At 45.1% G+C, this 23,870-nt stretch overlaps 1 protein-coding gene across 3 annotated transcripts in view; it reads right to left on the bottom strand.

Moving 5' to 3' along the window:
- ESYT1 (extended synaptotagmin 1) overlaps positions 1–23,870 on the bottom strand; it is a 420,895-nt gene that overhangs the window by 153,265 nt on the left and 243,760 nt on the right. For all 3 annotated transcript variants that reach the window (XM_069230578.1, XM_069230579.1, XM_069230580.1), the window contains exons 23-25: positions 13,509–13,580; positions 13,050–13,136; positions 585–728 (exon numbers count right to left, since the gene is read on the bottom strand). In XM_069230578.1, coding sequence (XP_069086679.1) covers positions 585–728; positions 13,050–13,136; positions 13,509–13,580 — 303 coding nt within the window. The remainder of the gene's footprint in view (positions 1–584; positions 729–13,049; positions 13,137–13,508; positions 13,581–23,870) is intronic.

Consider the following 23,870-nt stretch of genomic DNA (forward strand, 5'->3'; position numbering starts at 1 on the left):
CCATAGCACTTGCCAAACAAGGTGTTATGCCTGCTGCCAGGCCCCTCTCAATTCTGAAGGGCCTTTTTTTATTTAAAGATGATGTCCAGTGTTTTCATGTGTAATGCATCTCTTAGCCACCCTTAAGGGAGTAAGGGAGACTAGACAGAGGATGCAGCTACAGAGAGGCAGGCAATACTCAGCAAGCGCCAGTGGAACAGGTTACAGATTAAGGCTTTATCATGCCATGCAGGCTTGTGAGATAGACTTAGGTGCCAAAAAGCATCAGCCTAGTTGGTGCTAATGGTCCGTAGTGTAGGTGTGGGTGTAGGGATTTCTCTTGAGTCGGATGAAATACCCCCACAAAGGGCCATGCAAGAGTACCATCATTACAGCATACGAAAAAAGGAAGATCTAGCGAAAGAGCAAGGGGGAAACAATGTGAGGTATAAAGACAAACAATTACACTACATTTCTAACGCTGGGATTGGATGGGAACCACAATAGTAAAGGCAATATCATCCAATTTCAGGTTTCATAAAGTTATTATTTAAAAGCTTTGCAATTAAAAGACTCTGATCAAGACCAAAGTACTGGTTACTCACCTTAAGCTGGGCTCTCAGCAGAACCTGGCTCTCGGGGCTTGAATTCTCTAAGTGGACCCAGTGATCCAGTGTCAGACCCTCCACCTTTAGAATATCTGAAAGAGGCAGCGACAGGGAACCCAGTGAATGGGTATCATCTTTCACCTAAAGAGGAAGAAAAGGAGACTGAGAAATGGAGAAAGAAACTGTACAAGAAAGTGGAAGCAATAGTGAAAGGGAAGCTAGAGAGATTCCAATACACCAGGTGAAAATGTGGAAGGGCTACACACTAGGAATCTCTCATATAGGATAAAAAAACAGGAATCTCTTGAAGAGTGATACACCAGAAGGATCCCAGATAAGGCTTCAAGAGCGTGTAAGGCTACACACCAAAAGCACCCTGGAAAGGGCAACACACCAGGAGAGCCTCAGCTAGAAACCCAGGGTACCCCAGGCAAGGCTAAACATCAGGAGAACTTGGGAGAGGGCTCCCCATACTTTGATCTCTCCAGACCTAGTTGCATGTTTAGTGTAGACACTACAATGGAAATTAACCTATTCCGAAATCACATTAGCTCAGCATTTTGATTAGCAAGCAAATGAACATCTCTTTTATTTAATTTTAAATTGTTACTGATTGTGGGACATTCCTTCAGTTTTGCCTCTTGATAAAACAGTGTAGTTACCCTACAAAATTTAACACTTCAGTAGTGATTCAATTGTTTTTAAGAATGTGTTCTATTGCTGTCATAGCCTGAACATATGTTTAACTGTATCTCTATATGGACAAAGGGGCATTACAGACATTGAAAAAGTATAAACATTGCACAACAAATTATTAAGCTGAGCAACTTAAATTCTGATAAGAGGCTCCATCAGTGAGGATTCAGGTTTAAAAAAATTACATTCATACTACCTCTGCTACTCTGGGTTATTGCTCTTACTCCTTCAAATTTGTTCGAGAACACATTCACCACTGGCAGGATCGGAAAAGCTCCTCCAAAAGGAGCTATCACTTAATTTTGTTTTTACAAGTTCACCAAGAGCAAACATTCCCTTCTTGCTCCTGCTGTCTCTCATTTCCACTGGTTGCAACCTGGGTTGGCAGCCCAAAACATATTTTGAGGGAGACACCATATATGCCAAAGAGGCTGTTCAGACCTTACTAGGCAACGGGTGTATCTTTTACAAAGATGCATAGAGGGAGTTTTCATAGCAAAAATAATGTGGGGTATCAAAGTAGCTGCCACAAAAATGTCAGCAATAGATATCACTAAGGCTCCAATTTGCACTGGTAGAATGATTATGAAGTCTTGGATGAGACTGGACCCCTCTTGTGTCACAGGTTTGGATATGTACAACATTATTCACCTAGAAAAGGTGATATTAGGCACTTTGCTTCGTAGGGTAAAACCACCACAAGTGTTGAAAAGATAGTCCAATTTACTAAAGGTGTTCTTTCTTTCCAACAAGAACATAAAAGACGAAGGGCCTTACTTGGAGTTTGTTGCATGGGATACTCTGTCAGAAACATGAAAGATATTCCATCTGCTGTATTACGTTGTAGCATATGATACTGGTAATACATTGGATGGGATATCGCTACGTTTAGTTGCGGGACCACATTAACTAGTTCCTGGTCAATACGTCATTCCTCAGTAACACTTTGGGCCTCATTTTGAGTTTGGTGGGCGGCTAAGGCCACCCATCAAACTCTTTAGGACAGAAAACCGCCACTCCGGTTTTCCACCCTCCAGCCCTATTATGAGTTTTCTGCTGGGACAGCAGGCGGAAACAGCGTTTACGCCCGCTGGCCCAGCGGAAAACTCACCACAACATTGACACTGATTTGTAATCGAGCCAGCGGCAATGTTGCTGTGCGTCAGGTGCGACAGCACCCGTTGCGATTTTCACTGCCTTTAATTCGGGCAGTGAAAAGCACGACAGAGCTGTCCGTGCTTCCAGTCTCCGCCAGGCTTTGCATGGCGGTGGAACTGCCATGCAAAGGCCTGCAGAGAGGGGATTCAATCCCCAGGGCAGCACTGCTTGCAAGCCAGCGGTCGGACCGTGGCAGCTCCGCCAGGGTCATAATATGGAGGCCGGGCCGCTGCTCTGGCGGCAGTCCGACCGTCATCGCGAGTCTGGCGGTCCCAGCATCACCACTCATAATGAGGCCCTTTGTCTTTAGGGAAAACTACATATGTAACTTTTGAAGTCGGAGCTTAACGCTCACTATTCTTTGTTGCCAAGAAGGCTGTTTTCTAGGGTGAAAGGACAATTTTACAAGATACCACATGTTTGTGCACTAAAGTACAAAGAACTAAAGCGTGATACCTTTGTTGTACAGGTTCCTTAATGTGAGGATGTAAATGGAGGAGCCCCACAAAGTGCCACTAAAGTGCTTAATTCTGTAAAGATAAGAGATCCAATGGCCTATTAAAGATGACAATAGCTGAGTGAACAAGGCTTTCTGGGACCATTAGATGTCCCATGAAAGTTGACACCATCTTGGAAGGCCAGGCAAAATGTTTAGACAAACAAAAAGCCGTTTAGTTCTTGTACTGATCATTAGTTTAGTCTTTCCTGACAGCATACAACAGCAATATTTGTTTCTGTTAAGTCCGTGTATATGCTTCTTAAGAAATTGGGACCTGAGGTACAAAGGATTTGTATTGTTGAAAACAATCCAATTAGGAGTCTGTGACAGCAAAAATGCTTTTTTAAAGTATTAATACCATTTTAGTAGTCTGTAAACGTTTACCAAAGCCTGAAATCGGACACTGACTCAATATAGTATTTGGAAGGGGGTGTTGTGGGCATCCTTTTCAAATAATGACTCCTGATATGTATCAATGCTTTAAAACACAAATCTTGATGGCCACCATTCGGAGTGAGCATCAGTTTGCAGCCTACCTCGTTAACCGGTTCTGTGCCTTGGACGAGATGATCTCGTCCAAGGCTACAGTTCCCCTGTGCCTTGGACGAGATCATCTCGTCCATGGCACAGGGGAACTTGGGGGCGCGCTTCCCTTTGAAGTCCCTCCGAGGGTTTCAAAAGCCGGATTGCTTGCAATCCGGCTTTTGAAACCCCACTAGACACCAGGGATTTTTTTTTTTTTAATTGAAACTGACAAAAGGGAGCGACCCCTTGGGCAAGGGTCGCTCCCAGGGGGGGCATTTTTTTGAGAAGGCCTTTTCTGCCCCCTCGGGAGCAGAAACCTCTAGGCACCAGGGACCATTTTTTATTTTTTTTTATTTTTTATGTTTCATTTCTTTTTTTTTGGGTGGGGAGCAACCCCTTAGGCAAGGGTCGCTCCCCTTGGGGGAAAATTATATTTTGGCCATTTCTGCCCCCCTTGGGGGCAGATTGGCCTATTTTGATGAGGCCAATCTGCCCCCAAGGGGGGTAGAAACCACTAGACACCAGGGAGTTTTTTCTTTACATGAATTTCACGCAAAGGGAGTGACCCCTTAGGCAAGGGTCGCTCCCTGGGGGGGAGGGCAATTTATTTTAGGCCATTTCTGCCCCCCCCTGGGGGCAGTTCGGCCTATTATTAGGCCGAACTGCCCCCGGGGGGGGCAGAACCCTCAGGGCACCAGGGCAAATTTTTTGTTTTTTTTGTTTGTTTGTTTTTTTCGAGATGGGGAGCGACCCATCAGGCAAGGGTCGCCCCCCTGGGGAACAAATTGTATTTAGGCCATTTCTGCCCCCCTGGGGGCAGATTGGCCGATTTTAGGTCAATCTGCCCCCAAGGGGGCAGAAACCACTAGGCGCCTGGGATTTGTTTTTTGGCGCCAATGTCACGCAGGGGGAGCGACCCCGTAGGCAAGGGTCGCTCCCGGGGGCGGGGGTGGGGGCTGGGCAAATTTATTTTAGGCCATTTCTGCCCCCCCTGGGGACAGTTCGGCCTATTATTAGGCCGAACTGCCCCCAGGGAGGGGGGGGGGGGGGGCAGAACCCTCAGGGCAAATTATTATTATTATTTTTTTTTTGTTTGTTTGTTTTTTTCGAGATGGGGAGCGACCCATCAGGCAAGGGTCGCTCCCCTGGGGGGCAAATTGTATTTAGGCCATTTCTGCCCCCCTGGGGGCAGATTGGCTGATTTTAGGTCAATCTGCCCCCAAGGGGGCAGAAACCACTAGGCGCCTGGGATTTGTTTTTTGGCGCCAATGTCACGCAGGGGGAGCGACCCCGTAGGCAAGGGTCGCTCCCGGGGGGGGGGGAGGGGTCTGGGGGGGGGCAAATTTATTTTAGGCCATTTCTGCCCCCCCTGGGGGCTGATCGGCCTATTATTAGGCCGATCTGCCCCCAGGGGGGGCAAAAACCTCTAGGCGCCAGGGCAATTTTTTTTTTTGTGTTTTATTTTTTTTTGTTCTTTCTTTTTTTAGAGATGGGGAGCGACCCATCAGGCAATGGTCGCTCCCCTGGGGGGCAAATTGTATTTAGGCCATTTCTGCCCCCCTGGGGGCAGATTGGCCGATTTTAGGTCAATCTGCCCCCAAGGGGGCAGAAACCACTAGACGCCTGGGATTTTTTTTTTGGCGCCAATGTCACGCAGGGGGAGCGACCCCGTAGGCAAGGGTCGCTCCCGGGGGCGGGGGTGGGGGCTGGGGGGGGCAAATTTATTTTAGGCCATTTCTGCCCCCCCCTGGGGGCAGTTCGGCCTATTATTAGGCCGAACTGCCCCCAGGGGGGGGGCAGAACCCTCAGGGCACCAGGGCAAATTTTTTGTTATGTTTTTTTTTTGTTTGTTTGTTTTTTTCGAGATGGGGAGCGACCCATCAGGCAAGGGTCGCCCCCCTGGGGGGCAAATTGTATTTAGGCCATTTCTGCCCCCCTGGGGGCAGATTGGCCGATTTTAGGTCAATCTGCCCCCAAGGGGGCAGAAACCACTAGACGCCTGGGATTTGTTTTTTGGCGCCAATGTCACGCAGGGGGAGCGACCCCGTAGGCAAGGGTCGCTCCCGGGGGCGGGGGTGGGGGCTGGGGGGGGCAAATTTATTTTAGGCCATTTCTGCCCCCCCCTGGGGGCAGTTCGGCCTATTATTAGGCCGAACTGCCCCCAGGGGGGGGCAGAACCCTCAGGGCACCAGGGCAAATTTTTTTGTTGTGTTTTTTTTTTTGTTTGTTTGTTTTTTTCAAGATGGGGAGCGACCCATCAGGCAAGGGTCGCCCCCCTGGGGGGCAAATTGTATTTAGGCCATTTCTGCCCCCCTGGGGGCAGATTGGCCGATTTTAGGTCAATCTGCCCCCAAGGGGGCAGAAACCACTAGACGCCTGGGATTTGTTTTTTGGCGCCAATGTCACGCAGGGGGAGCGACCCCGTAGGCAAGGGTCGCTCCCGGGGGCGGGGGTGGGGGCTGGGGGGGGCAAATTTATTTTAGGCCATTTCTGCCCCCCCCTGGGGGCAGTTCGGCCTATTATTAGGCCGAACTGCCCCCAGGGGGGGGCAGAACCCTCAGGGCACCAGGGCAAATTTTTTTGTTGTGTTTTTTTTTTTGTTTGTTTGTTTTTTTCGAGATGGGGAGCGACCCATCAGGCAAGGGTCGCTCCCCTGGGGGGCAAATTGTATTTAGGCCATTTCTGCCCCCCTTGGGGGCAGATTGGCCGATTTTAGGTCAATCTGCCCCCAAGGGGGCAGAAACCACTAGGCACCTGGGATTTGTTTTTTGGCGCCAATGTCATGCAGGGGGAGCGACCCCGTAGGCAGGGGTTGTTCCCGGGCAGGGGCAGGGGGGGCTTGGGGGGGGTCAAATTTATTTTAGGGCATTTCTGCCCCCCCCCCCCCCCCCCCCTCCCGGGGCCGGCTGAGCTAGAGGCCAAACTCCACAGGTAGGCACTTTGCAAAAAACACCTCAGTTTTCTGTGAAAAAATATGTTCTGTCCACGTTGTGTTTTGGGCCATTTCCTTTCGTGGGCGCTAGGCCTACCCACAGAAGTGAGGTACCATTTTTATCGAGAGACTTAGGGGAATGCTGGGTGGAAGGAAATTTGTGGCTCCTCTCAGATTCCAGAACTTTCTGCCACAGAAATGTGAGGAACATGTGTTTTTTTAGCCAAATTTTGAGGTTTGCAAAGGATTCTGGGTAACAGAACCTGGTCCGAGCCCCGCAAGTCACCCCATCTTGGATTCCCCTAGGTCTCTAGTTTTCAGAAATGCACAGGTTTGGTAGGTTTCCCTAGGTGCCGGCTGAGCTAGAGGCCAAAATCTACAGGTAGGCACTTCGCAAAAAACACCTCTGTTTTCTTCCAAAATTTTTGATGTGTCCACGTTGCGCTTTGGGGTGTTTCCTGTCGCGGGCGCTAGGCCTACCCACGCAAGTGAGGTATCATTTTTATCGGGAGACTTGGGGGAACGCTAAGTGGAAGGAAATTTGTGGCTCCTCTGAGATTCCAGAACTTTCTGCCACAGAAATGTGAGGAACATGTGTTTTTTTAGCCAAATTTTGAGGTTTGCAAAGGATTCTGGGTAACAGAACCTGGTCCGAGCCCCGCAAGTCACCCCTCCTTGGATTCCCCTAGGTCTGTAGTTTTCAGAAATGCACAGGTTTGGTAGGTTTCCCTAGGTGCCGGCTGAGCTAGAGGCCAAAATCTACAGGTAGGCACTTCGCAAAAAACACCTCTGTTTTCTTCCAAAATTTTGGATGTGTCCACGTTGCGCTTTGGGGTGTTTCCTGTCGCCGGCGCTAGGCCTACCCACACAAGTGAGGTATCATTTTTATCGGGAGACTTGGGGGAACGCTGGGTGGAAGGAAATTTGTGGCTCCTCTCAGATTCCAGAACTTTCTGCCACAGAAATGTGAGGAACATGTGTTTTTTTAGCCAAATTTTGAAGTTTGCAAAGGATTCTGGGTAACAGAACCTGGTCCGAGCCCCGCAAGTCACCCCTCCTTGGATTCCCCTAGGTCTGTAGTTTTCAGAAATGCACAGGTTTGGTAGGTTTCCCTAGGTGCCAGCTGAGCTAGAGGCCAAAATCTACAGGTAGACACTTCGCAAAAAACACCTCTGTTTTCTTTCAAATAAATGGGATGTGTCCACGTTGCGTTTTGGGGCGTTTCCTGTGGCGGGCGCTAGGCCTACCCACACAAGTGAGGTATCATTTTTATCGGGAGACTTGGGGGAACATAGATTAGCAAAACAAGTGCTATTGCCCCTTGTCTTTCTCTACATTTTTTCCTTCCAAATATAGGAGAGTGTGTAAAAAAGACATCTATTTGAGAAATTCCCTATAATTCACATACTAGTATGGTCACCCCGGAATTCAGAGATGTGCAAATAACCACTGCTCCTCAGCACCTTATCTTGTGCCCTTTTTAGAAATGCAAAGGTTTTCTTGATAGCAATTTTTTACTCTTTATATTTCAGCAAATGAATTGCTGTATACCCGGTATAGAATGAAAATGCACTGCAGGGTGCAGCTCATTTATTGGCTCTGGGTTCCTCGGGTTCTTGATGAACCTACAAGCCCTATATATCCCCGCAACCAGAGGAGTCCAGCAGACGTAACAGTATATTGCTTTCCATAATCTGACATTGCAGGGAAAAGTTACAGAGTAAAACGTAGAGAAAAATTGATGTTTTTTTCACCTCAATTTCAATATTTTTCTTTTTCAGCTGTTATTTTCTGTAGGAAACCCTTGTAGGATCTACACAAATGACCCCTTGCTGAATTCAGAATTTTGTCTACTTTTCAGAAATGGTTAGGTTTTCTGGGATCCAGCATTGGTTTCATGCCCATTCCTGTCACTGACTGGAAGGAGGCTGAAAGCACAAAAAATTGCAAAAATGGGGTATGCCCCAGTAAAATGCCAAAATTGTGTTGAAAAATTGGGTTTTCTGATTCAAGTCTGCCTGTTCCTGAAAGCTAGGAAGCTGCTGCGTTTAGCACTGCAAACCCTTTGTTGATGACATTTTCAGGGGGAAATCCACAAGCCTTCTTCTGCAGCCACTTTTTCCAATTTTTTTTTTAAAAAACGAAATTTTCACTGTATTTTGGCCAATTTCTTGGCCTCCTTCAAGGGAACCCACAAAGTCTGGGTACCTCTAGAATCCCTAGGATGTTGGAAAAAAAGGACGCAAATTTGGCTTGGTTAGCTTATGTGGACAAAAAGTTATGAGGGCCTAAGCGCGAACTGCCCCAAATAGGCAAAAAAAGGCCTGGCACAGGAGGGGGAAAAGGCCTGGCAGCAAAGGGGTTAATGTACATAAAGTCAGATTACAACCTACTCAAAACTGGAATTTGAAGAACCTACCTATTATTATATTCAATTTGTAAAATTCCTTACTGGTCTCAATTTGGAACCAGTTCTTTATGACCAGTAATTTGCACATCTGGCCCTAGGCTCTCAAAGTTCAGTAAAAGTACGAATGGTCGAGCCTCTGTACTTTCTGCTGACCTGAGAAGTAGGGATCCTGAGCAAGTGCCAGTAGTAGAACAGAACCTGGTTTGCTGATCATTAGGTTGTTGTCACGCAAGCACCACTGCAGCTCAGGTCCAGTCTCCTCTAAAACTTGAATGACATCTGACAGATTTCCCTGGTGCTGGGCCCAATGAAACTTCAGATCCCATTGAAGAGTCTGCAGCATATGCCAGTGAGAAAAGTGGAAAAGCATGAATCATGATGCCAACAAATCTCATAGTAGTTCTCAATGAGATCCAGGCCCAGTGTCGAAAGATCAGGGGCATAGCCTGAATGTCCTGGACTCGTGGCAGAGCAGGAAAATACCTAAACAGTACCATGTTTAAGACAGCTCCTATAAAAGACATTTTTTGAGAAGGAGCTAGCTGTGATTTTAGCTACTTTACGGAGAACCCAAACAATGTCAGAAGGTTTGCCGTCATCTGGAGGTGGCCTACGATTGACTGTTGAGAGCCCGCATTCAACAGCCAGTCCTCCAGGTAGGCGAAAACTGGTATCACCAACCTCCAAAGACAAGCAGCAACCACCGCCATCACTCTGGAGAACACCCCAGGGACGCTGGTAAGGCCAAAGGGGAGCACGGTAAACTGAAAATGCTCCTGACTAACCCTTAGCTGCAGGTAACAACAGTGGGAATGCAGAATGAGTTTGTGAACAAATGCGTGCTGCAGGTCCAGGGCTATCAACCAGTCACCGGTATCCAGGGCAGACAGAACCTGGGCTTGTGTGAGTATTTAAAAGTTGTACTTGCCCAGGAAATCTAGAGGGGCCCAGATCTAGAATTTGACAAATGCCTCCATCCTTCTTCTGCATGAGGAAATAGCTGGAGTAACATCCAGTCACTATTTTCGCATCTAAGAACTCTTAATGGCACCTTCGGACAGCAACACATGCACCTTGTGATGTAAGATGGATAGGTGCTCCTCTGAATCACTCAACAATTTATAAAACGCAACAGCTACTCCTCAGAGTGTACCTGCACTAATGTCAGCTTACTCCTGTCATCATTCCTGATCCCAATCTGGTGCAGGAGACTCAAAGATCATGATTTCTGTTTTTCCAGGGTTACACTGAAGATTGCTGGTCCCCATTGCTTAAAACAGCAGCCAAACAGTTTTTAAAGGCAGGACTCTGTGGTATCATTTTCCATTGAAAGAAGTAGCTGAGTATCATCAGCATAAGATATAATATAGACCCCAAAGGATCCCACTTATGAAGCTACAGGAGCCATATAGATTTTGATGAGAGTAGATCTCAAAGCTGAGCCCTGTGGCACGCTGCATTTAAGTGTTTCTGGCACTGAGGAACATGAGGCTGGTCTACCTGCTTGGCTGGGATTCTCCAGAAATGAGCAGAACCACACCAGAGCAGCGCCCACCACACCAATGTCCATTCGATGCTGTAACAGGAGGGTGTTGGGGAACAGTATCAAATGCTGCTGATAGATCCAACAGGATTGGGGTGATCTGTGTACCCTGATTCAGTGTCACTTTAATAGAGTCTGCCACTTCAACCAGTGCAGTCTCTATTCAGTGTTGTGGTTTAAACCCAGATTGCTAAGGGTGAAGAGGTTTATGCTGTTCTAAGTAAGAGGACAGCTGTGCCTAAAATTTGCCAATTGTGTTCTGTTAGCCTATGGCTTTTTTTAAATGGGGAATCCGTCTAGCTACCTTCCAGCAAAACGGGACCCTAGCTAATTGAATTTAACAATTGAGTAAATCATTAAAATGGGGTTAATGGATTTCACCAGAGCAGCCAGAATCTGGGGAGGACAGGGGTCCTCTGGTGAGCCCTACTTGCATATTAAAATAGCTTGTTCAGACTCCTAGCGAGAGATCTGAGAGAATTCACACAGCTTATCTGTGATGACCCGCACGCTGCCTGTAGATACAGCCTTTAAGTCATATACAGCCCTGGGGAATGAATTCAGATTCACACGGTATGGGCTGGCTGCCCACCTGCCTGTTCACTGTTGGGCAAGAGCATGATTTAGATCAAGTGCTCATATGAGTGTCAGTTAAGACTTTGTTGAACCGTAGTAAGAGCTCAGAAGAAGCTAGCCCAGGCTGTATAATTTTAGTAAGCACATTTGTTTTAACCTCAACAGAAGGAAGTTGTATATCCAGAACCTCAGCAGCATGTCTGATGACTGCAACCAAAGAAGCACTCTCTTCCATCCATTGGGGAGAAATCAACCCTATATCAGGGAAGCATCAAGCCCACTGGCCTTTGTAAATCCATATATAAACTATCATCATCAATGTGTGACGGTAAATCAAATCCATCATGTCCATTGTCATCTCTTAGTGGCCGCATGTTCTGGACAGAGTCAAAAGCAAAAGGCTCGTGGAGCAGCTGAAAAAACTGTGATAGAGGGAGCATTTTGTCTGAACCAGACTGTATGGCAACCAGGTGCTCTAGAGAGGATTCAGAGCATGGCCTTAGTTGGGGTCGAAATGGACTTGGTTTGAGTTCAAATACCCCACTTGGCAGAGGAACCGCCTCTGGCCACGTTGGGAGCAGCATCAATGAAGAAGGGACTGTCACAGGCCCTGGAGCTGGAACAGAAGTCAGCACCGGAGTTGGTGTGGAATCTGAGGAGGGTTCCAAGGGCTTACACACCACAGAGGACTCATGTGCTGCCAGTTACACGACTGGTCGCCCCTCCATATACTTGGGGCCTTAAGGCATACCACAGGGAGCCAGAAGAGTGCCAAACATATAGCTTCACCGAGTGCATAGGAACAAGGGGTGCATTGGGATCAACTGAGGGATCAGCTCCTAAACTGGAGACTGGGAGTGAGACCGAGTGGCACCCTGATGTCCTCTCATCTTATTGTGTATTTTCTGTAGTTACTGAACAATACCAGTGTGTGCGCCTAAAACAAAAAAAAAACAAAAAAAGTTCAAAACATTTGAGAAGGTAGTTGATAAGGAGGTCCAAACAAAAAGTTAAGGGATATTGTAGCTTATTTGGCATTTACTAGGCAGAATTAGTTATACAGAAGGACAAGCACAAAACCTATCTGACATTCTTGGATCCTTAAGGAACACCCCTAGGATAATCCTCCTACATCCATAAGGTCAACAATAGACAGCTGATGGGCAGGATGCACTTGCTCTCTCCAGGCAGGTACACCACTGAGCCTGGTTTTTGCCAGGCAGATGTCCAAACCTTTCAAGTCACTGGCCTCCTATCATTTGAGGATCTTCTCTTAGAAGACTAAGGGCCTGATTTAAGTTTTGGCAGATGGTCTGCCATGGTGCCACATTTAGAGATGATCGTTGGCCCAGATGTCACAGAAGTGTCTTCCAAGGTACAAAAAGTTTAGTAGACCGACAGTTACTTCACATTCTAATGGTTCACAAATGAAGATGGGGCATTTGATCATTTAGCTCATTGTGGGGGTTATTCTAACTTTGGAGGAGTGTTAATCCGTCCCAAAAGTGACGGTAAAGTGACGGATATACCACCAGCCGTATTACGAGTTCCATAGGATATAATGGACTCGTAATACGGCTGGTGGTACATCCGTCACTTTTCCGTCACTTTTGGGACGGATTAACACCTCCTCCAAAGTTAGAATAACCCCCTGTGTTCTTAACTTTGCAATTCCCTACCTTTGTTGCTTAGAACGAAAACTAATTTTCTGTACTTTAGGAAAAAACTATAACCTTTTTTATTTGGGAAAGACTCAAAAGACCCTTTGGCTTAACTCCTATGTGATTAGCTGTTAGGCATTCTCTCAGACTCTCAAATGTTGGAATCTTTGCACTGTCTAAATGCCTCACATTTTATAGCTAAATAGGCAGATAAGTGGAATACCACCTAATCAGCAAACATGATCTCACATGTCTCAACTTAAGTTTAATTCCAAGGATTATTTTACTTGCTTAGTGTGTCAGTTTTTTTCATCTTTATTCTTGACAAGTGATGTGATGTAAACATATCCTGTGTTTGATAGCCCACATCCACAACTCTTTTGCTTCTTTGTGATGATGTGTGTCTCCCTACAGTAAGAAAATGATATAAACTGTGCAGTGTATATAGTTCTTTTGGCTTACCTGTATCTCAAGTGTTTCACTGTAAGGGTTCTTGCTAAGGAAGGCAACGACTTCATCCCAAATGGGGGAGATGGTTTGAGGGCAGATCTGAAATAAAGGCAACATTATCCTACAGGATGGGGAACAGTCTTACCACCATGCACAATGTTATTCAATTTAGTCCCTGGTGCACCCCCCCCACCCTCCAAGCTGCAGCTGAACAGAAGTAGGCTTGGAAAAAATCTATCCCCTTTCACACCCAACAATTAAGCAGAGGAGGGCCAGAGTCATGTGTATTTCACGCAGAGCCACCCCCAAATCCACCAGCCCTTTAGAGGCAAAACTTGTCTGGAAATTAGGTAATTGTTTATAGGCCAGACTGTTTGTGCAGATCACAGGCTGTGCACTAAAACATCATCAGGTTGATGCCATAAGGTGATATGCCAGAACTCTGGTATGGATTCAAAGTCATTAGCATACCTTGGTCTTGAATTTTTGCTTCATCAGAGACAACTCTGCACATGGGCTCGGAGGTTTCTTCTCCTTGCGCATCTGAATTGCAAATTAAATAAAACATTGAGTGAATAAAACACTGATTGTTGTACAAAACCAGGTGGGGGTTTGTGAAGAAAGTGTAAGAATGAGAATAAGAGGGAAAAACGAAGTTGGTAGGACAGTCTGAAATGGTATGCATTAAAAGGAGTAAGAGAAATAGACAATCAGGCACACATATATAGTGGAATTTAGAGGTGCAGACAGGAAAGTAAAACACCCCAACTTTGATAGTGTGGTCACTGCTGATTATTTCCATGTTTTCAATTTGATGCAGGATAACAAGGTGTGCACATTTGGCTGCAGATAGCAAGGCACAGGTGACACTCCTATTAACTCCTTTTCCTGGTCTCTCTCCACAACTACCAACTTAGTATCTCCGATACTCACACTACTGTCGTGATCCTTGTCTTCCACACTGTCAATATCCTTCCTCGTGGCATTTTGCACAATTTCTGGGACTCTTTAAGTCCCCTATCAGTATTCTAATTCTATCTGTGAATCTTTCCATGGATCTCTGTGCAATTCCCAATAACCAAGCTCCCTGCCCTGTCACGCTTCCCAAACTCCACATATTCATGTCAGTTTCTTCTGCCCTCCACCTTTAACATTATCCCCTTCAGGTCTCTACCCTGACCACTCAAGTCCTCCGACAGCAGGCCCAAAACCTGGTTATATTCTTTCAAACTCCTAAATTCTGTCAGAATCCCTGATCCCACATTCTTTGTGCTTTCTTCACTTTCCTTTCACTTAAATTTCCTTCAGCCATTATGCGTTGATCTGACCGCATACAGACAGCCACAACACAAATAAGATGCAGAGACACCCAAGATCAAGAGAAAATATTAATCTGTTACAATAATGAGCTATGAGGAATAGCGCATATATGTCTACAGGTTTCTGCATTTGGTGTTAGCATTCCAAATAGTTGTAAAAAATATTTTAAGAACAACCTGTGTGAAAAACTTTGTGGAAACTCAAAACAAAACTAGACAAAGCCATCAAATAAAACCACAATAGATATTTGAGACCTAATCTAGCAAGAGTTTACTCTGCTTGAAAAATGAAGCAGTATCAGTGGCACGACTCTAGGAAACTATGGAACAGCAAAACACAAATGTCAGACGTTGTCATGCTTTAAAGAGAAAAAGGTTATCACTTGTGAACTGTGAAAAAACATGAGATCTGTTTATGGTTTTATATGTAGTGTAATAAGGCACATACTACATCCAGATGATCCCAGAATACTTTACATTAGGCCGAGTGCCTCACCTGGTAGGGACTGTGTAGAAGTGACAGCAGCGGCCCTGTGAATTATGAGCATGCAAATACATATTGCAACAATATATAACAATTAACACCACTTTGATGTAGAATTCTAAAAGAGTTTTACGGTTATCATGCCAGTTGTCGATGAACGTTGCCCACATATGGTTTTCTATTCGATCTGTTATGACATCTGACTAACAGACATTTGCTATACACAGAGCTAAGAGGGATACCTAGTCTAATAAGTGACCAGGATTTGCAGATAAGCACATGTATAAGCAATTACGTATGCCACTGATGATGCGACATTCATAAATGTAGGAGTAGCAAAACGTGCTGGCATCTTGTATACAGAAGAAAAGCAAAAAAATTTAATAAACGCATCTAACAGTTATCATTAGCTGATTTGATGCTCAATGAAGTCTGAGGAAGCACACTTAGTAGACCTGGAAACAACCTGTCTTATAGAATGTATTACAACAATGTTTCTAAGAGGTAACTGTTTTAAGTTAGAAACCATACAGTATGGTATATTTCAGTGGTTCTTACCATGTTTTGTGGACCCCTGGGAGTCTGCAACACCTACTCAGGCAGTCCCAGAATATTTACAAAATTAGATAATAGTAACAGATTAATAAACTGTATATACATAAAAATGTACAACTGAAAATGAAATGTCTAAGGAAGATGCAATGTGGGCGCCAAATTGGGTAGATAAGTAAAAGAGAATTAGTAAAAAGTAGGCAAAAGTAGGATGTAAATCTGGAAAACATTACATGCAGTTATGAGTTATGAATGTTGTGGGAAAAGCAATGGTGTTACGAAGGCCCAAACAGTAATGAGGTAGTAAGAAAGTAAAACCAACAGATTATTTGTCTAGTGTGAACTGGATGTTAACTTATAAGTGTGCAGTACGAGAAAGACCTATCAAGATGAAATAGAAAAAATATAGTGTGGCAGTGCCAAGAATCGTGTTAAAGAAAAAGTGTCATATTATTTTAGCAACAAATTGAAGTATTAAAATGACCAACCCAAGGAAGAAAGTCATGATGGGGCCCTCACTGTTTATAATATGAGTGACTGAAGATAATGTAATCAGAAGTGAAGTATGGGAAACTCAAATGCGAAAGAATACAACCTAGAGTAGGAACTTGTATGTTATAGACTAAAGTAAATCATACATCAGCATGCCACATCATGTCTTGGAATACCACAGCATTAAATATGGTTGTTGGTAAAATGTCATTCAAATACACTGGGGTGAACATAAATGTATGCATAAATAAACAGTAGGATCCTAATTAAATGAAACTTTATGTTGGAAAGTCGATTGAAATGTAAGCAGTGGGTGACAGAAAAACACGGACTAAGCAAGTAACATTGTGTTAAAATGTGTCACTGATTCATGAAATGACAGCTTTGAGACATATTTAAAAAAACAGTTGAAAATGTTACTTTACAGGAAATAATATAGTTCCCTATTTTGACTGAGCCCACAGTCCACACAACCCAATTTGGATATCCATTTAGCCTTCGGCTGTCTCAGTCTTAACTTTCTATGACCACCCCTGGGATGAGAAAGGACAATCCGAACACAATGGAATCATAAATGAGACAGTTGTTGTAATTTGTGTTGCACTCTTAAGTGTCTAGCTAAGGGATATCTTGTATCAGCTTTCCTGATCACTCTTATGTGTTCCAGCATCTTTTCTCTTAATGGGCATATTGTGCTTCTCACACGTATGCGCAGATGTACGTATATAATAATGCAGACACAACATCTGGTTTTGCAATGGATGAAATTACAAATATTGTAAATATGGGATATATTTCACTGGAAATCCTGGCAATGGTTGCTAGAGTACTGAAATATACTACTATTGCCACATTTGTAAAAACCTAAAACCTAAAATCTTCAAGTGTAGCTGCCCTTTCTTTGTCTAATGGTTTATGAAACTGGTACAGAAATTGTTTCTCAGTGTTGGTCAGATTTTGTGAATTATATTAGGCCTGTCACGAATTTCCCCTTTATATTCTATCTGCTTTGAGAATAACACAGCGCTGAAGGAGAAGGTTGTAGATGTCCTTACTATTACTGTGCGGTGTTAAGGCATTATGTTGTTATCTTTTTAGCCATGCTGTGTGTGCTCTTAGAGGGGCAATCTCCTGTTAATTGTTTGTTATTTCTGAGAACTGCAATGACAATTGCTGCATATCACAGACAAGACTTAGACACTTGCTGGCCACACTTCAGTTTCAAAAGCTGCATTCTGCTGGATTACTACAGTTTCCCTGGCTTTATGGAATGGTGTTGACATCCTCACCCTTGACAAGCCATTATGCTGCCGTCAGGATTCATCAGCTAAGCTCTTCAGGGCATCCACTGATTTTTTGCTGTTTTCGTAAATAAGGTGCTCAGACTTGAACTATCCTTTACTTGTGATGACCTGTCATTATTAAATGGGTTGAAAATTCCATCTATGGCTTCAGCTATCAAGACAAAAGTCTCTTTTTGCTTCGAATATTTTCATCCCTTTTTCTCTTTACAATTTACTCAGTCTGACGTTGCTCATTTCTTTGCTATTGAATTTTGGGCAACATCATGTACACTTTAGGCCCATTTGATCACCTATAGCACTGAGCATCTTTTTATGATTTTATGATAATGTTCACACATATGTGTTTCCTGCATACATTTCAATTACTTTGCAATTACTTACTAATAGTGAATCGAACATGACGTTTTGTTCTCGTTTTTATCATCAGTTCATTTTATAGTTCACTACTTACACTATGCGCTATATTTTAATCACTCTCTCATTACCTTTGAAAGGTTACCTCATGGAAACATTGTTATAATATTTTTTTTCTAGGAAATATCACACATTATTTTACATCAATATTTACATTGTAAAACTGAAAATTAACATGTAGTTGGAGATTTGCATCGTTTAACTCCAAACTGTAAGAATTAGAAGATCAAGTAGGAGTCCAAATCTATTTCTGTGATTCAATATATGTTCTAAGTTCACTATTGTACCAGATTTGGAGGCAATTTATGAGTCAGATAATGTATTCAATCATTTCTTGAAGAACTTGTATGAGGAAGCCATCCTTAGTTCAATAGGGAGTTGCACATAGCCACCAGATACCACAGGTCACAAAACCTTTTCCATGACATTTGATATACATGTTATATAATTTATTCTACCAGTTGCCACAAGAAATACTTCCATCTGCAGATGGACAGTATCCATTAAATGTGCAACTCTAGTAATATTCCATTCCACTATTCTGCAAAACGAACAAAAACCTTTGGTAACGCATTATCTGATATAGACTACATCTATCTGCAGATTCCTTACTCCATCCATGCCTCCCCACTCTGTTGAGCGATTTCTAGGGTTAGGTTTAACCTCTTTCAGGGCCCTAGTTTGTACACACAATTTGTCAGTTCACTTCGTGGCTCTGCGCTCCTGGCATGGAAAGTCATGAGAAGTTACTGACATCCGCGTTACTGACATTTGCGTGCCGGCTGTATAGGTGATTGCGACATCACATTCGGAGCCAACAACACACTGAACTGAACGAAGCCACCTGATGGTGTGCAGGGGTACTGCTCACGCAAAAGTTTCTGGGTCAAGTCTGATGGCTTCGAAATTTAACGGTAAGGAATCTGCCAGATAAAGCGTTACTGAAGGCAGGTGACTTGTTCATCTATCAGAGACTTCTAGCTGCAGATTCCTTACCTCTGAATAGATACCCAAGCCATATCCTCCTGGCAGTGGGCCGCGGGCAAATTTTCTACACTAGAAAGTCCTGCAGGACCAAGTGGGCGAAATGCCCATCCCTGTCAACCTGACTATCCAAGCAGTAGTGTGTGGCGTACGTGTACAGGGATGCCCATTTTGCTGCCTAGCAGATGTCCAGGACTGGGACTCCACGAGCTAATGCCAAATTTGCAGCTTTCCCTCTGGTGAAATGGGCCCTTAAGCCCTCAGGAGGCTGTGTTTTAGCCAGGGCACGCAGATCTTGATACAGAGAACGACCCAGTGCGAAATGGTTAGTTTCTGTACTGCCTGACCTTTTTTAGCTCCTGCATAGTCCACAAAGAGTTGGTTGTCTACCCAGAATTCTTTTCTGCGGTCAAGGTAGAACAACAACGCTCTTTTTGGGTCCAGATGGTGGAGTCAATGCTCTTCTTTAGAGGGATGTGAAGGAGCATAAAAGGTGGGCAGGGTGACAGAATGTCCCAGATGGAATGGGGTCACCACTTTCAGGAAAAAAGAGGCCCAGGTGAAAAGCACCACTTTCTCAGGGGACACAATAAGATAGGGAGGCTTGGATGATAAAGCCTGCAGCTCACTCACCCTCCAGGCAGACGTTACTGCCACTAGAAAAGTTGCCTTGATGGTAAGCAGCTTGAGGGGACAATTGTGCAATGGCTCGAAGGGAACAAACATTAGGTATGTAAGAACTAAATTAAGATCCCACTGAGGAATTATAAAGGGAGTAGGGGGGGAAACATAAATAAAATCCCTTTGAGAAACCTATTCACAATAGGGGACTTAAATAAAGAGGGTTGGTCAGGCAGCCACAGGAAGGTGGACAGAGCAGAGAAATAACCTTTAAGAGTGTCCAGAGCAGAGCCCTGCTGGACAATGGTAAGAATGAAGAGAAGCATATCAGATAGAGAGGGGAAAAAAGGATTGATAAACTTTTCTGTACATTATTTTACAAAAAAAATTCCAATCGCCAGTCGTATGCCGTTTTAGTGGAGGAATGCCTGGCTGCCAAGATAACATTACAGACTTCGGGAGAAAGGTCAAAAGCTATTAACTGTCGCCACTCAATCTCCACTCAACGAGTCAGGGAGTTGACAGGTTCGGGTGCAGAACCTTCCCTTGCTTCGGTGACAGAAGATCCTCCCAAAGGGGCAGCAAAATCGGAGGACTGATGCTCATTTTCAGAAGCTTGGGATACTAGACTCTCCGTGCCCAGTCTAGAGCCACAGGGATAACTTGGGGCCGGTTGTTCCTGATCTTCTTGAAAACACTGGGCAGAAGTGGTATGGGGGGAAAGGCATACAAGAGGCCTGAACTCTGCTGGAGATGAAAAGCGCCTCCAAGCGAGCGATAGCCACCTTGGAAACTCCAACACGCAAAACCGCTGACAATGCATGTTCTCTTCGGAGGTGAACAGATCTAACCAAGGCTCTCCCCACTGCTGAACGAGTCCTTGTGTCTCCTCCGAATGGAACACCACTTGTGACCTCTTAAGCATCAACAGCTGAGTTTGTCTGCCCTGGTGTTCAGAGAACCTGCCAGGTGTTGAACCACGAGGGATATGCCCTGCTGTTCTAGCCATGTGCAGAGATGCAGGGCCTCTTGACAAAGTGTCCACGGCCCCAACCCGCTTGTTGCAATACCACATGGTGGGGGTGTTGTCCGTGAACACTTGCACTAACTTGCCCTTGACCGAGCAAAGAAATGCTTTCAATAGTAACCGGATCACATGGAGCTTCAGCAAGTTAATGTGGAGTCCGGATTCTGACAGGGATCAGAGTCCTCTGATTTCCGCCTCTCTGGCTTTCAATGGGCTGGTGCAGTAGCACGCCCCTTCCATAGTCACAAAACAGGTAAAAGGCCCCGGGCCGTAGCTTGCAAATCCTGTGCTGAGTCTGCCTTCTCTCCAAATAGGCAAGTCCCGTAGAAGGGCATGTTAATGAGGTTAGCTGGGATATCCCCCCAAAAAACAACAGCTGTCCTCAGCCAGCTGTTGCACCTCAAAGCCCCTGTCAATGAAACCGCTCTGCCCAGCGAGTTAGTTGTGTCCAATTGACAACTGATGGCAAACTTTGTTGCATCCCTCCCTTCTTTCACTGCTTGAAAGAGGTTGGCCCAGGCCTCCTCCGGGACTGGTGGCAGCACTTGTGCAACCGTATCCCACAGTGTATGGGAATAATGGTCCAAAAGGTATGAGGTGTTCACCGACCACAATGCTAGGCTGGTGGAAGAAAACTTTTTTTTGCCTAAGGTGTCCAGCCTTTTGGATTCCCTATCCAAGGGGGCAGCAGGAAACGCGCCATGGGAAGTTGAGGTTTGGACTACCAAGCTCTCAGGGGTTGAATGTTGGGGGAGGAAACTAGGATCACCCGGGGGCAGGGCTACGGAGGTGGGCAATAGTTCTACCTACAGGAGCCCCTGTGCTACACTTGGAGGAAGATCCTAGCAGGATAGCAGTCACTGCTTCATTAAAGTGCAACAGGGGTTTGGATGAGAAAGCCCTAGGATGAAGCACTTCTGTCAAGAGGTTAGTCTTTAACTGCCACTGAGAGAAGCTCGAGGTCAAGGACCTCCGCTGCCCTCTTCACCACCATTGCATAAGATGCCCCCTTTTCTGTGGCCATGGTGGGGGGAGAGAGCAAGCCAGTATCTGGAGATGTGTCCAGTCCACTGACATCTCCTAGTTCCTCATACCAGTCCAAAGTTTCACTAGAGGTGTGTAACTGGTATTCTAAAGGGTCCAGTGATCCCTCCCACTCTTCCCCCATGACTGGTTGTTCCAAACAATGCTCAAGCAATGACTTAGGGCCACTGGGCCCTTCCGGAGCTGGGATTGGCTGGTATGCGAATGGGGCTGGCACTGACAGGGGGCGCTGGGAGCATCGGTGCCAGGATCGTTGCCGGAGAAGGTCACGTTGTCACAACCGGCGATGATCCAGATTGGAGATCGGGTCCGTGAGACCCCATAGGAGCCAAAGCCGGAGCCGTTGTTGCAAAACCTGATAGGGCCTTCTCTGACCCCGCGGGTCCCAGAGGGGTCAATCTGCTTGAATACTCAGCAGAAGGACTTGTAAAAATCCTTTATTTGAGTGGGGGTCGCTTCCGGAAATGGGGAGAGGTGTGGAGTTGGACCTGGCAACAGCTCCGGAGAAACGTGCCTGGAAAGCCAATGTTCCCCAACCGTTGCATCGGCCAACAGACAAGGTAAAGTTAAGTCCGTTTAGACATTTTGTTTGTGTTGTGCCTCTTCCCTGAGTGTCCTAAGGACCTCGAGTTGAGGAAGGGGACTAGTGGATCCTGGAGCAGTCTCGTGACCTTGTTCCCGATCGGGACTGAGACCTCCTAGGAGTCGCACTAACGGGTATCGACTGCCGGGCTGCAAGCAGCTTTAGAGACCGCTCCGTCAAAGCTTTCGGCTCCATGGCCTGGCTGTCCGAGCAAGACTGAGTCATGGTCGTGCTCGAGAAATCATAAGCATACTAGGTGCACATCTGTTACCAACATGGTGCGGCGACAGGTGCCACGCGGCTTATATCCTACCTTCCTAGATGACATCTTGACCCACATCCCAAAAAATATTCAACATAATGTCAAAATGAGACTGGGGTAGCTCTTCTCTGGATCAGAGCTAACTGGCATGGAGAGAAAACAACTGACGTCTGCACACATGGGTGGCACCTAAACAGGTGTCCGCGACTTCACTTCCGGCGCCAACGATGCTGACGCATGGAACCGAACACAGCCAACCAATGGTGTGCAGGGGTACTGCTCACGCAAACGTTATCAGATCCAGTTTGACACCTGAAAAATTCAAAGGTAGGGAATCTGGAGCTAGAAGTCTCAATCAGCTCAATGGTTTAAGACTTAATCATTCGGTTAGTTAGTTTACCTCAAGTTTAAACATCCACAAGCGCAAAACATTTTTCATCACCAAATTGATAGTTTTGAATCGCTATAGATGTTAAATATATAAAGGCACAATGGTCTTATTTCTCCATTAACTACATGCATTACCGTACAATTAATTGTAAGATGGTCACATAAGTAATATGGTCTCTCATGTCTACCATCGAAAACACAGTGCTTTGTGAATCTCTCACTGTGTGACTCTCAGTCAATGTTGTTCATCTGTATCAGCTAACATCTTATGCCTTGCTTAAAGGTTCAGTAGCTGTTCTCTTACCAAATAAAGCAGAGACCACCTTTCTGTCTGATGTGTCATTGGCAAAGCTTAGTGGGCTTGTCTTCCAAGATTTGCAGAGTCACAAGCAACGACCATATTACTGTGTGAGAGTAAACAATTGATGCTGTATTTTTGTCATCGCTGGATGATCAGGTAAATTAGATACACCCTCACCCACAATAAGTGTGCCTGACAATGCCCTGCAAAAGAGCTACACCTTTACAAACTAATCTTGTTTAGTTCTCTCTCTTGTCATCTTACTTTTTTTTAAAACAAGCCTGTAATGCCCTCATTTTTCCAAGAGGGCTCTTCGACCAAGGCCATCACCCAAACTCCTCATCCCCAGCAGTCATTATTCCTCCTGCATTCAGGGGTCTCCAGGAGCTGCTTATTTTATCAACTTGTCCAGGTTCCTCTTCTCTCTGATCCACCCTCGGGCTCCTCATTTTAAGAGTCCTGATGATGATCCCACATTGCGTCAGGGGATCGAAACAACATTGACTTAAAATAAGGACCCTATATGTGTTGTTTTCCTTGCATTAAATGGGTTGTGTTGTTGTTTACCTGATACATATACTGATCACTTTATTCACATGTGTATTGCCCTAAAGAAAGTACCAAGCATGTTTTTAGTCACTGGGGCCTGTTGTACATTATGTCTTGTATGCTTTTCATTAAATGAAGAGACTGATTATCAGCAGAACAGAGGGAGGGTTGGTTTTGTAAATTAGGGACCACTGTGTGTATAACATACTTGACAACTTCAGGTCCCTAGTGATACTTGGGTTTTCTCTTATTCCTTTTTACTATATCTTCACAGCTTCAGCATCATTTAAAGAGTTAAATAGTCTACCTCGTGGACATCTGCTATAACCCCTCAGGTTCAAACAATGTGGAAGAGAACTGAATGCTCTCAAAGACGTAGACATTGGGGCATGTTTCAACAGCAAGTCGTGCTTCAGTGTTTAACCATGCCCTCATTTCTCCTATGGATGCCGAACCTTATTTGCTGCCAAATGTATTTAGAATTCAACATGCCCCAATTGTATGCAT

This window comes from Pleurodeles waltl, chromosome 4_2 (assembly GCF_031143425.1).
Source record: "Pleurodeles waltl isolate 20211129_DDA chromosome 4_2, aPleWal1.hap1.20221129, whole genome shotgun sequence".
NCBI classification, from domain to species: Eukaryota; Metazoa; Chordata; class Amphibia; order Caudata; family Salamandridae; genus Pleurodeles; species Pleurodeles waltl.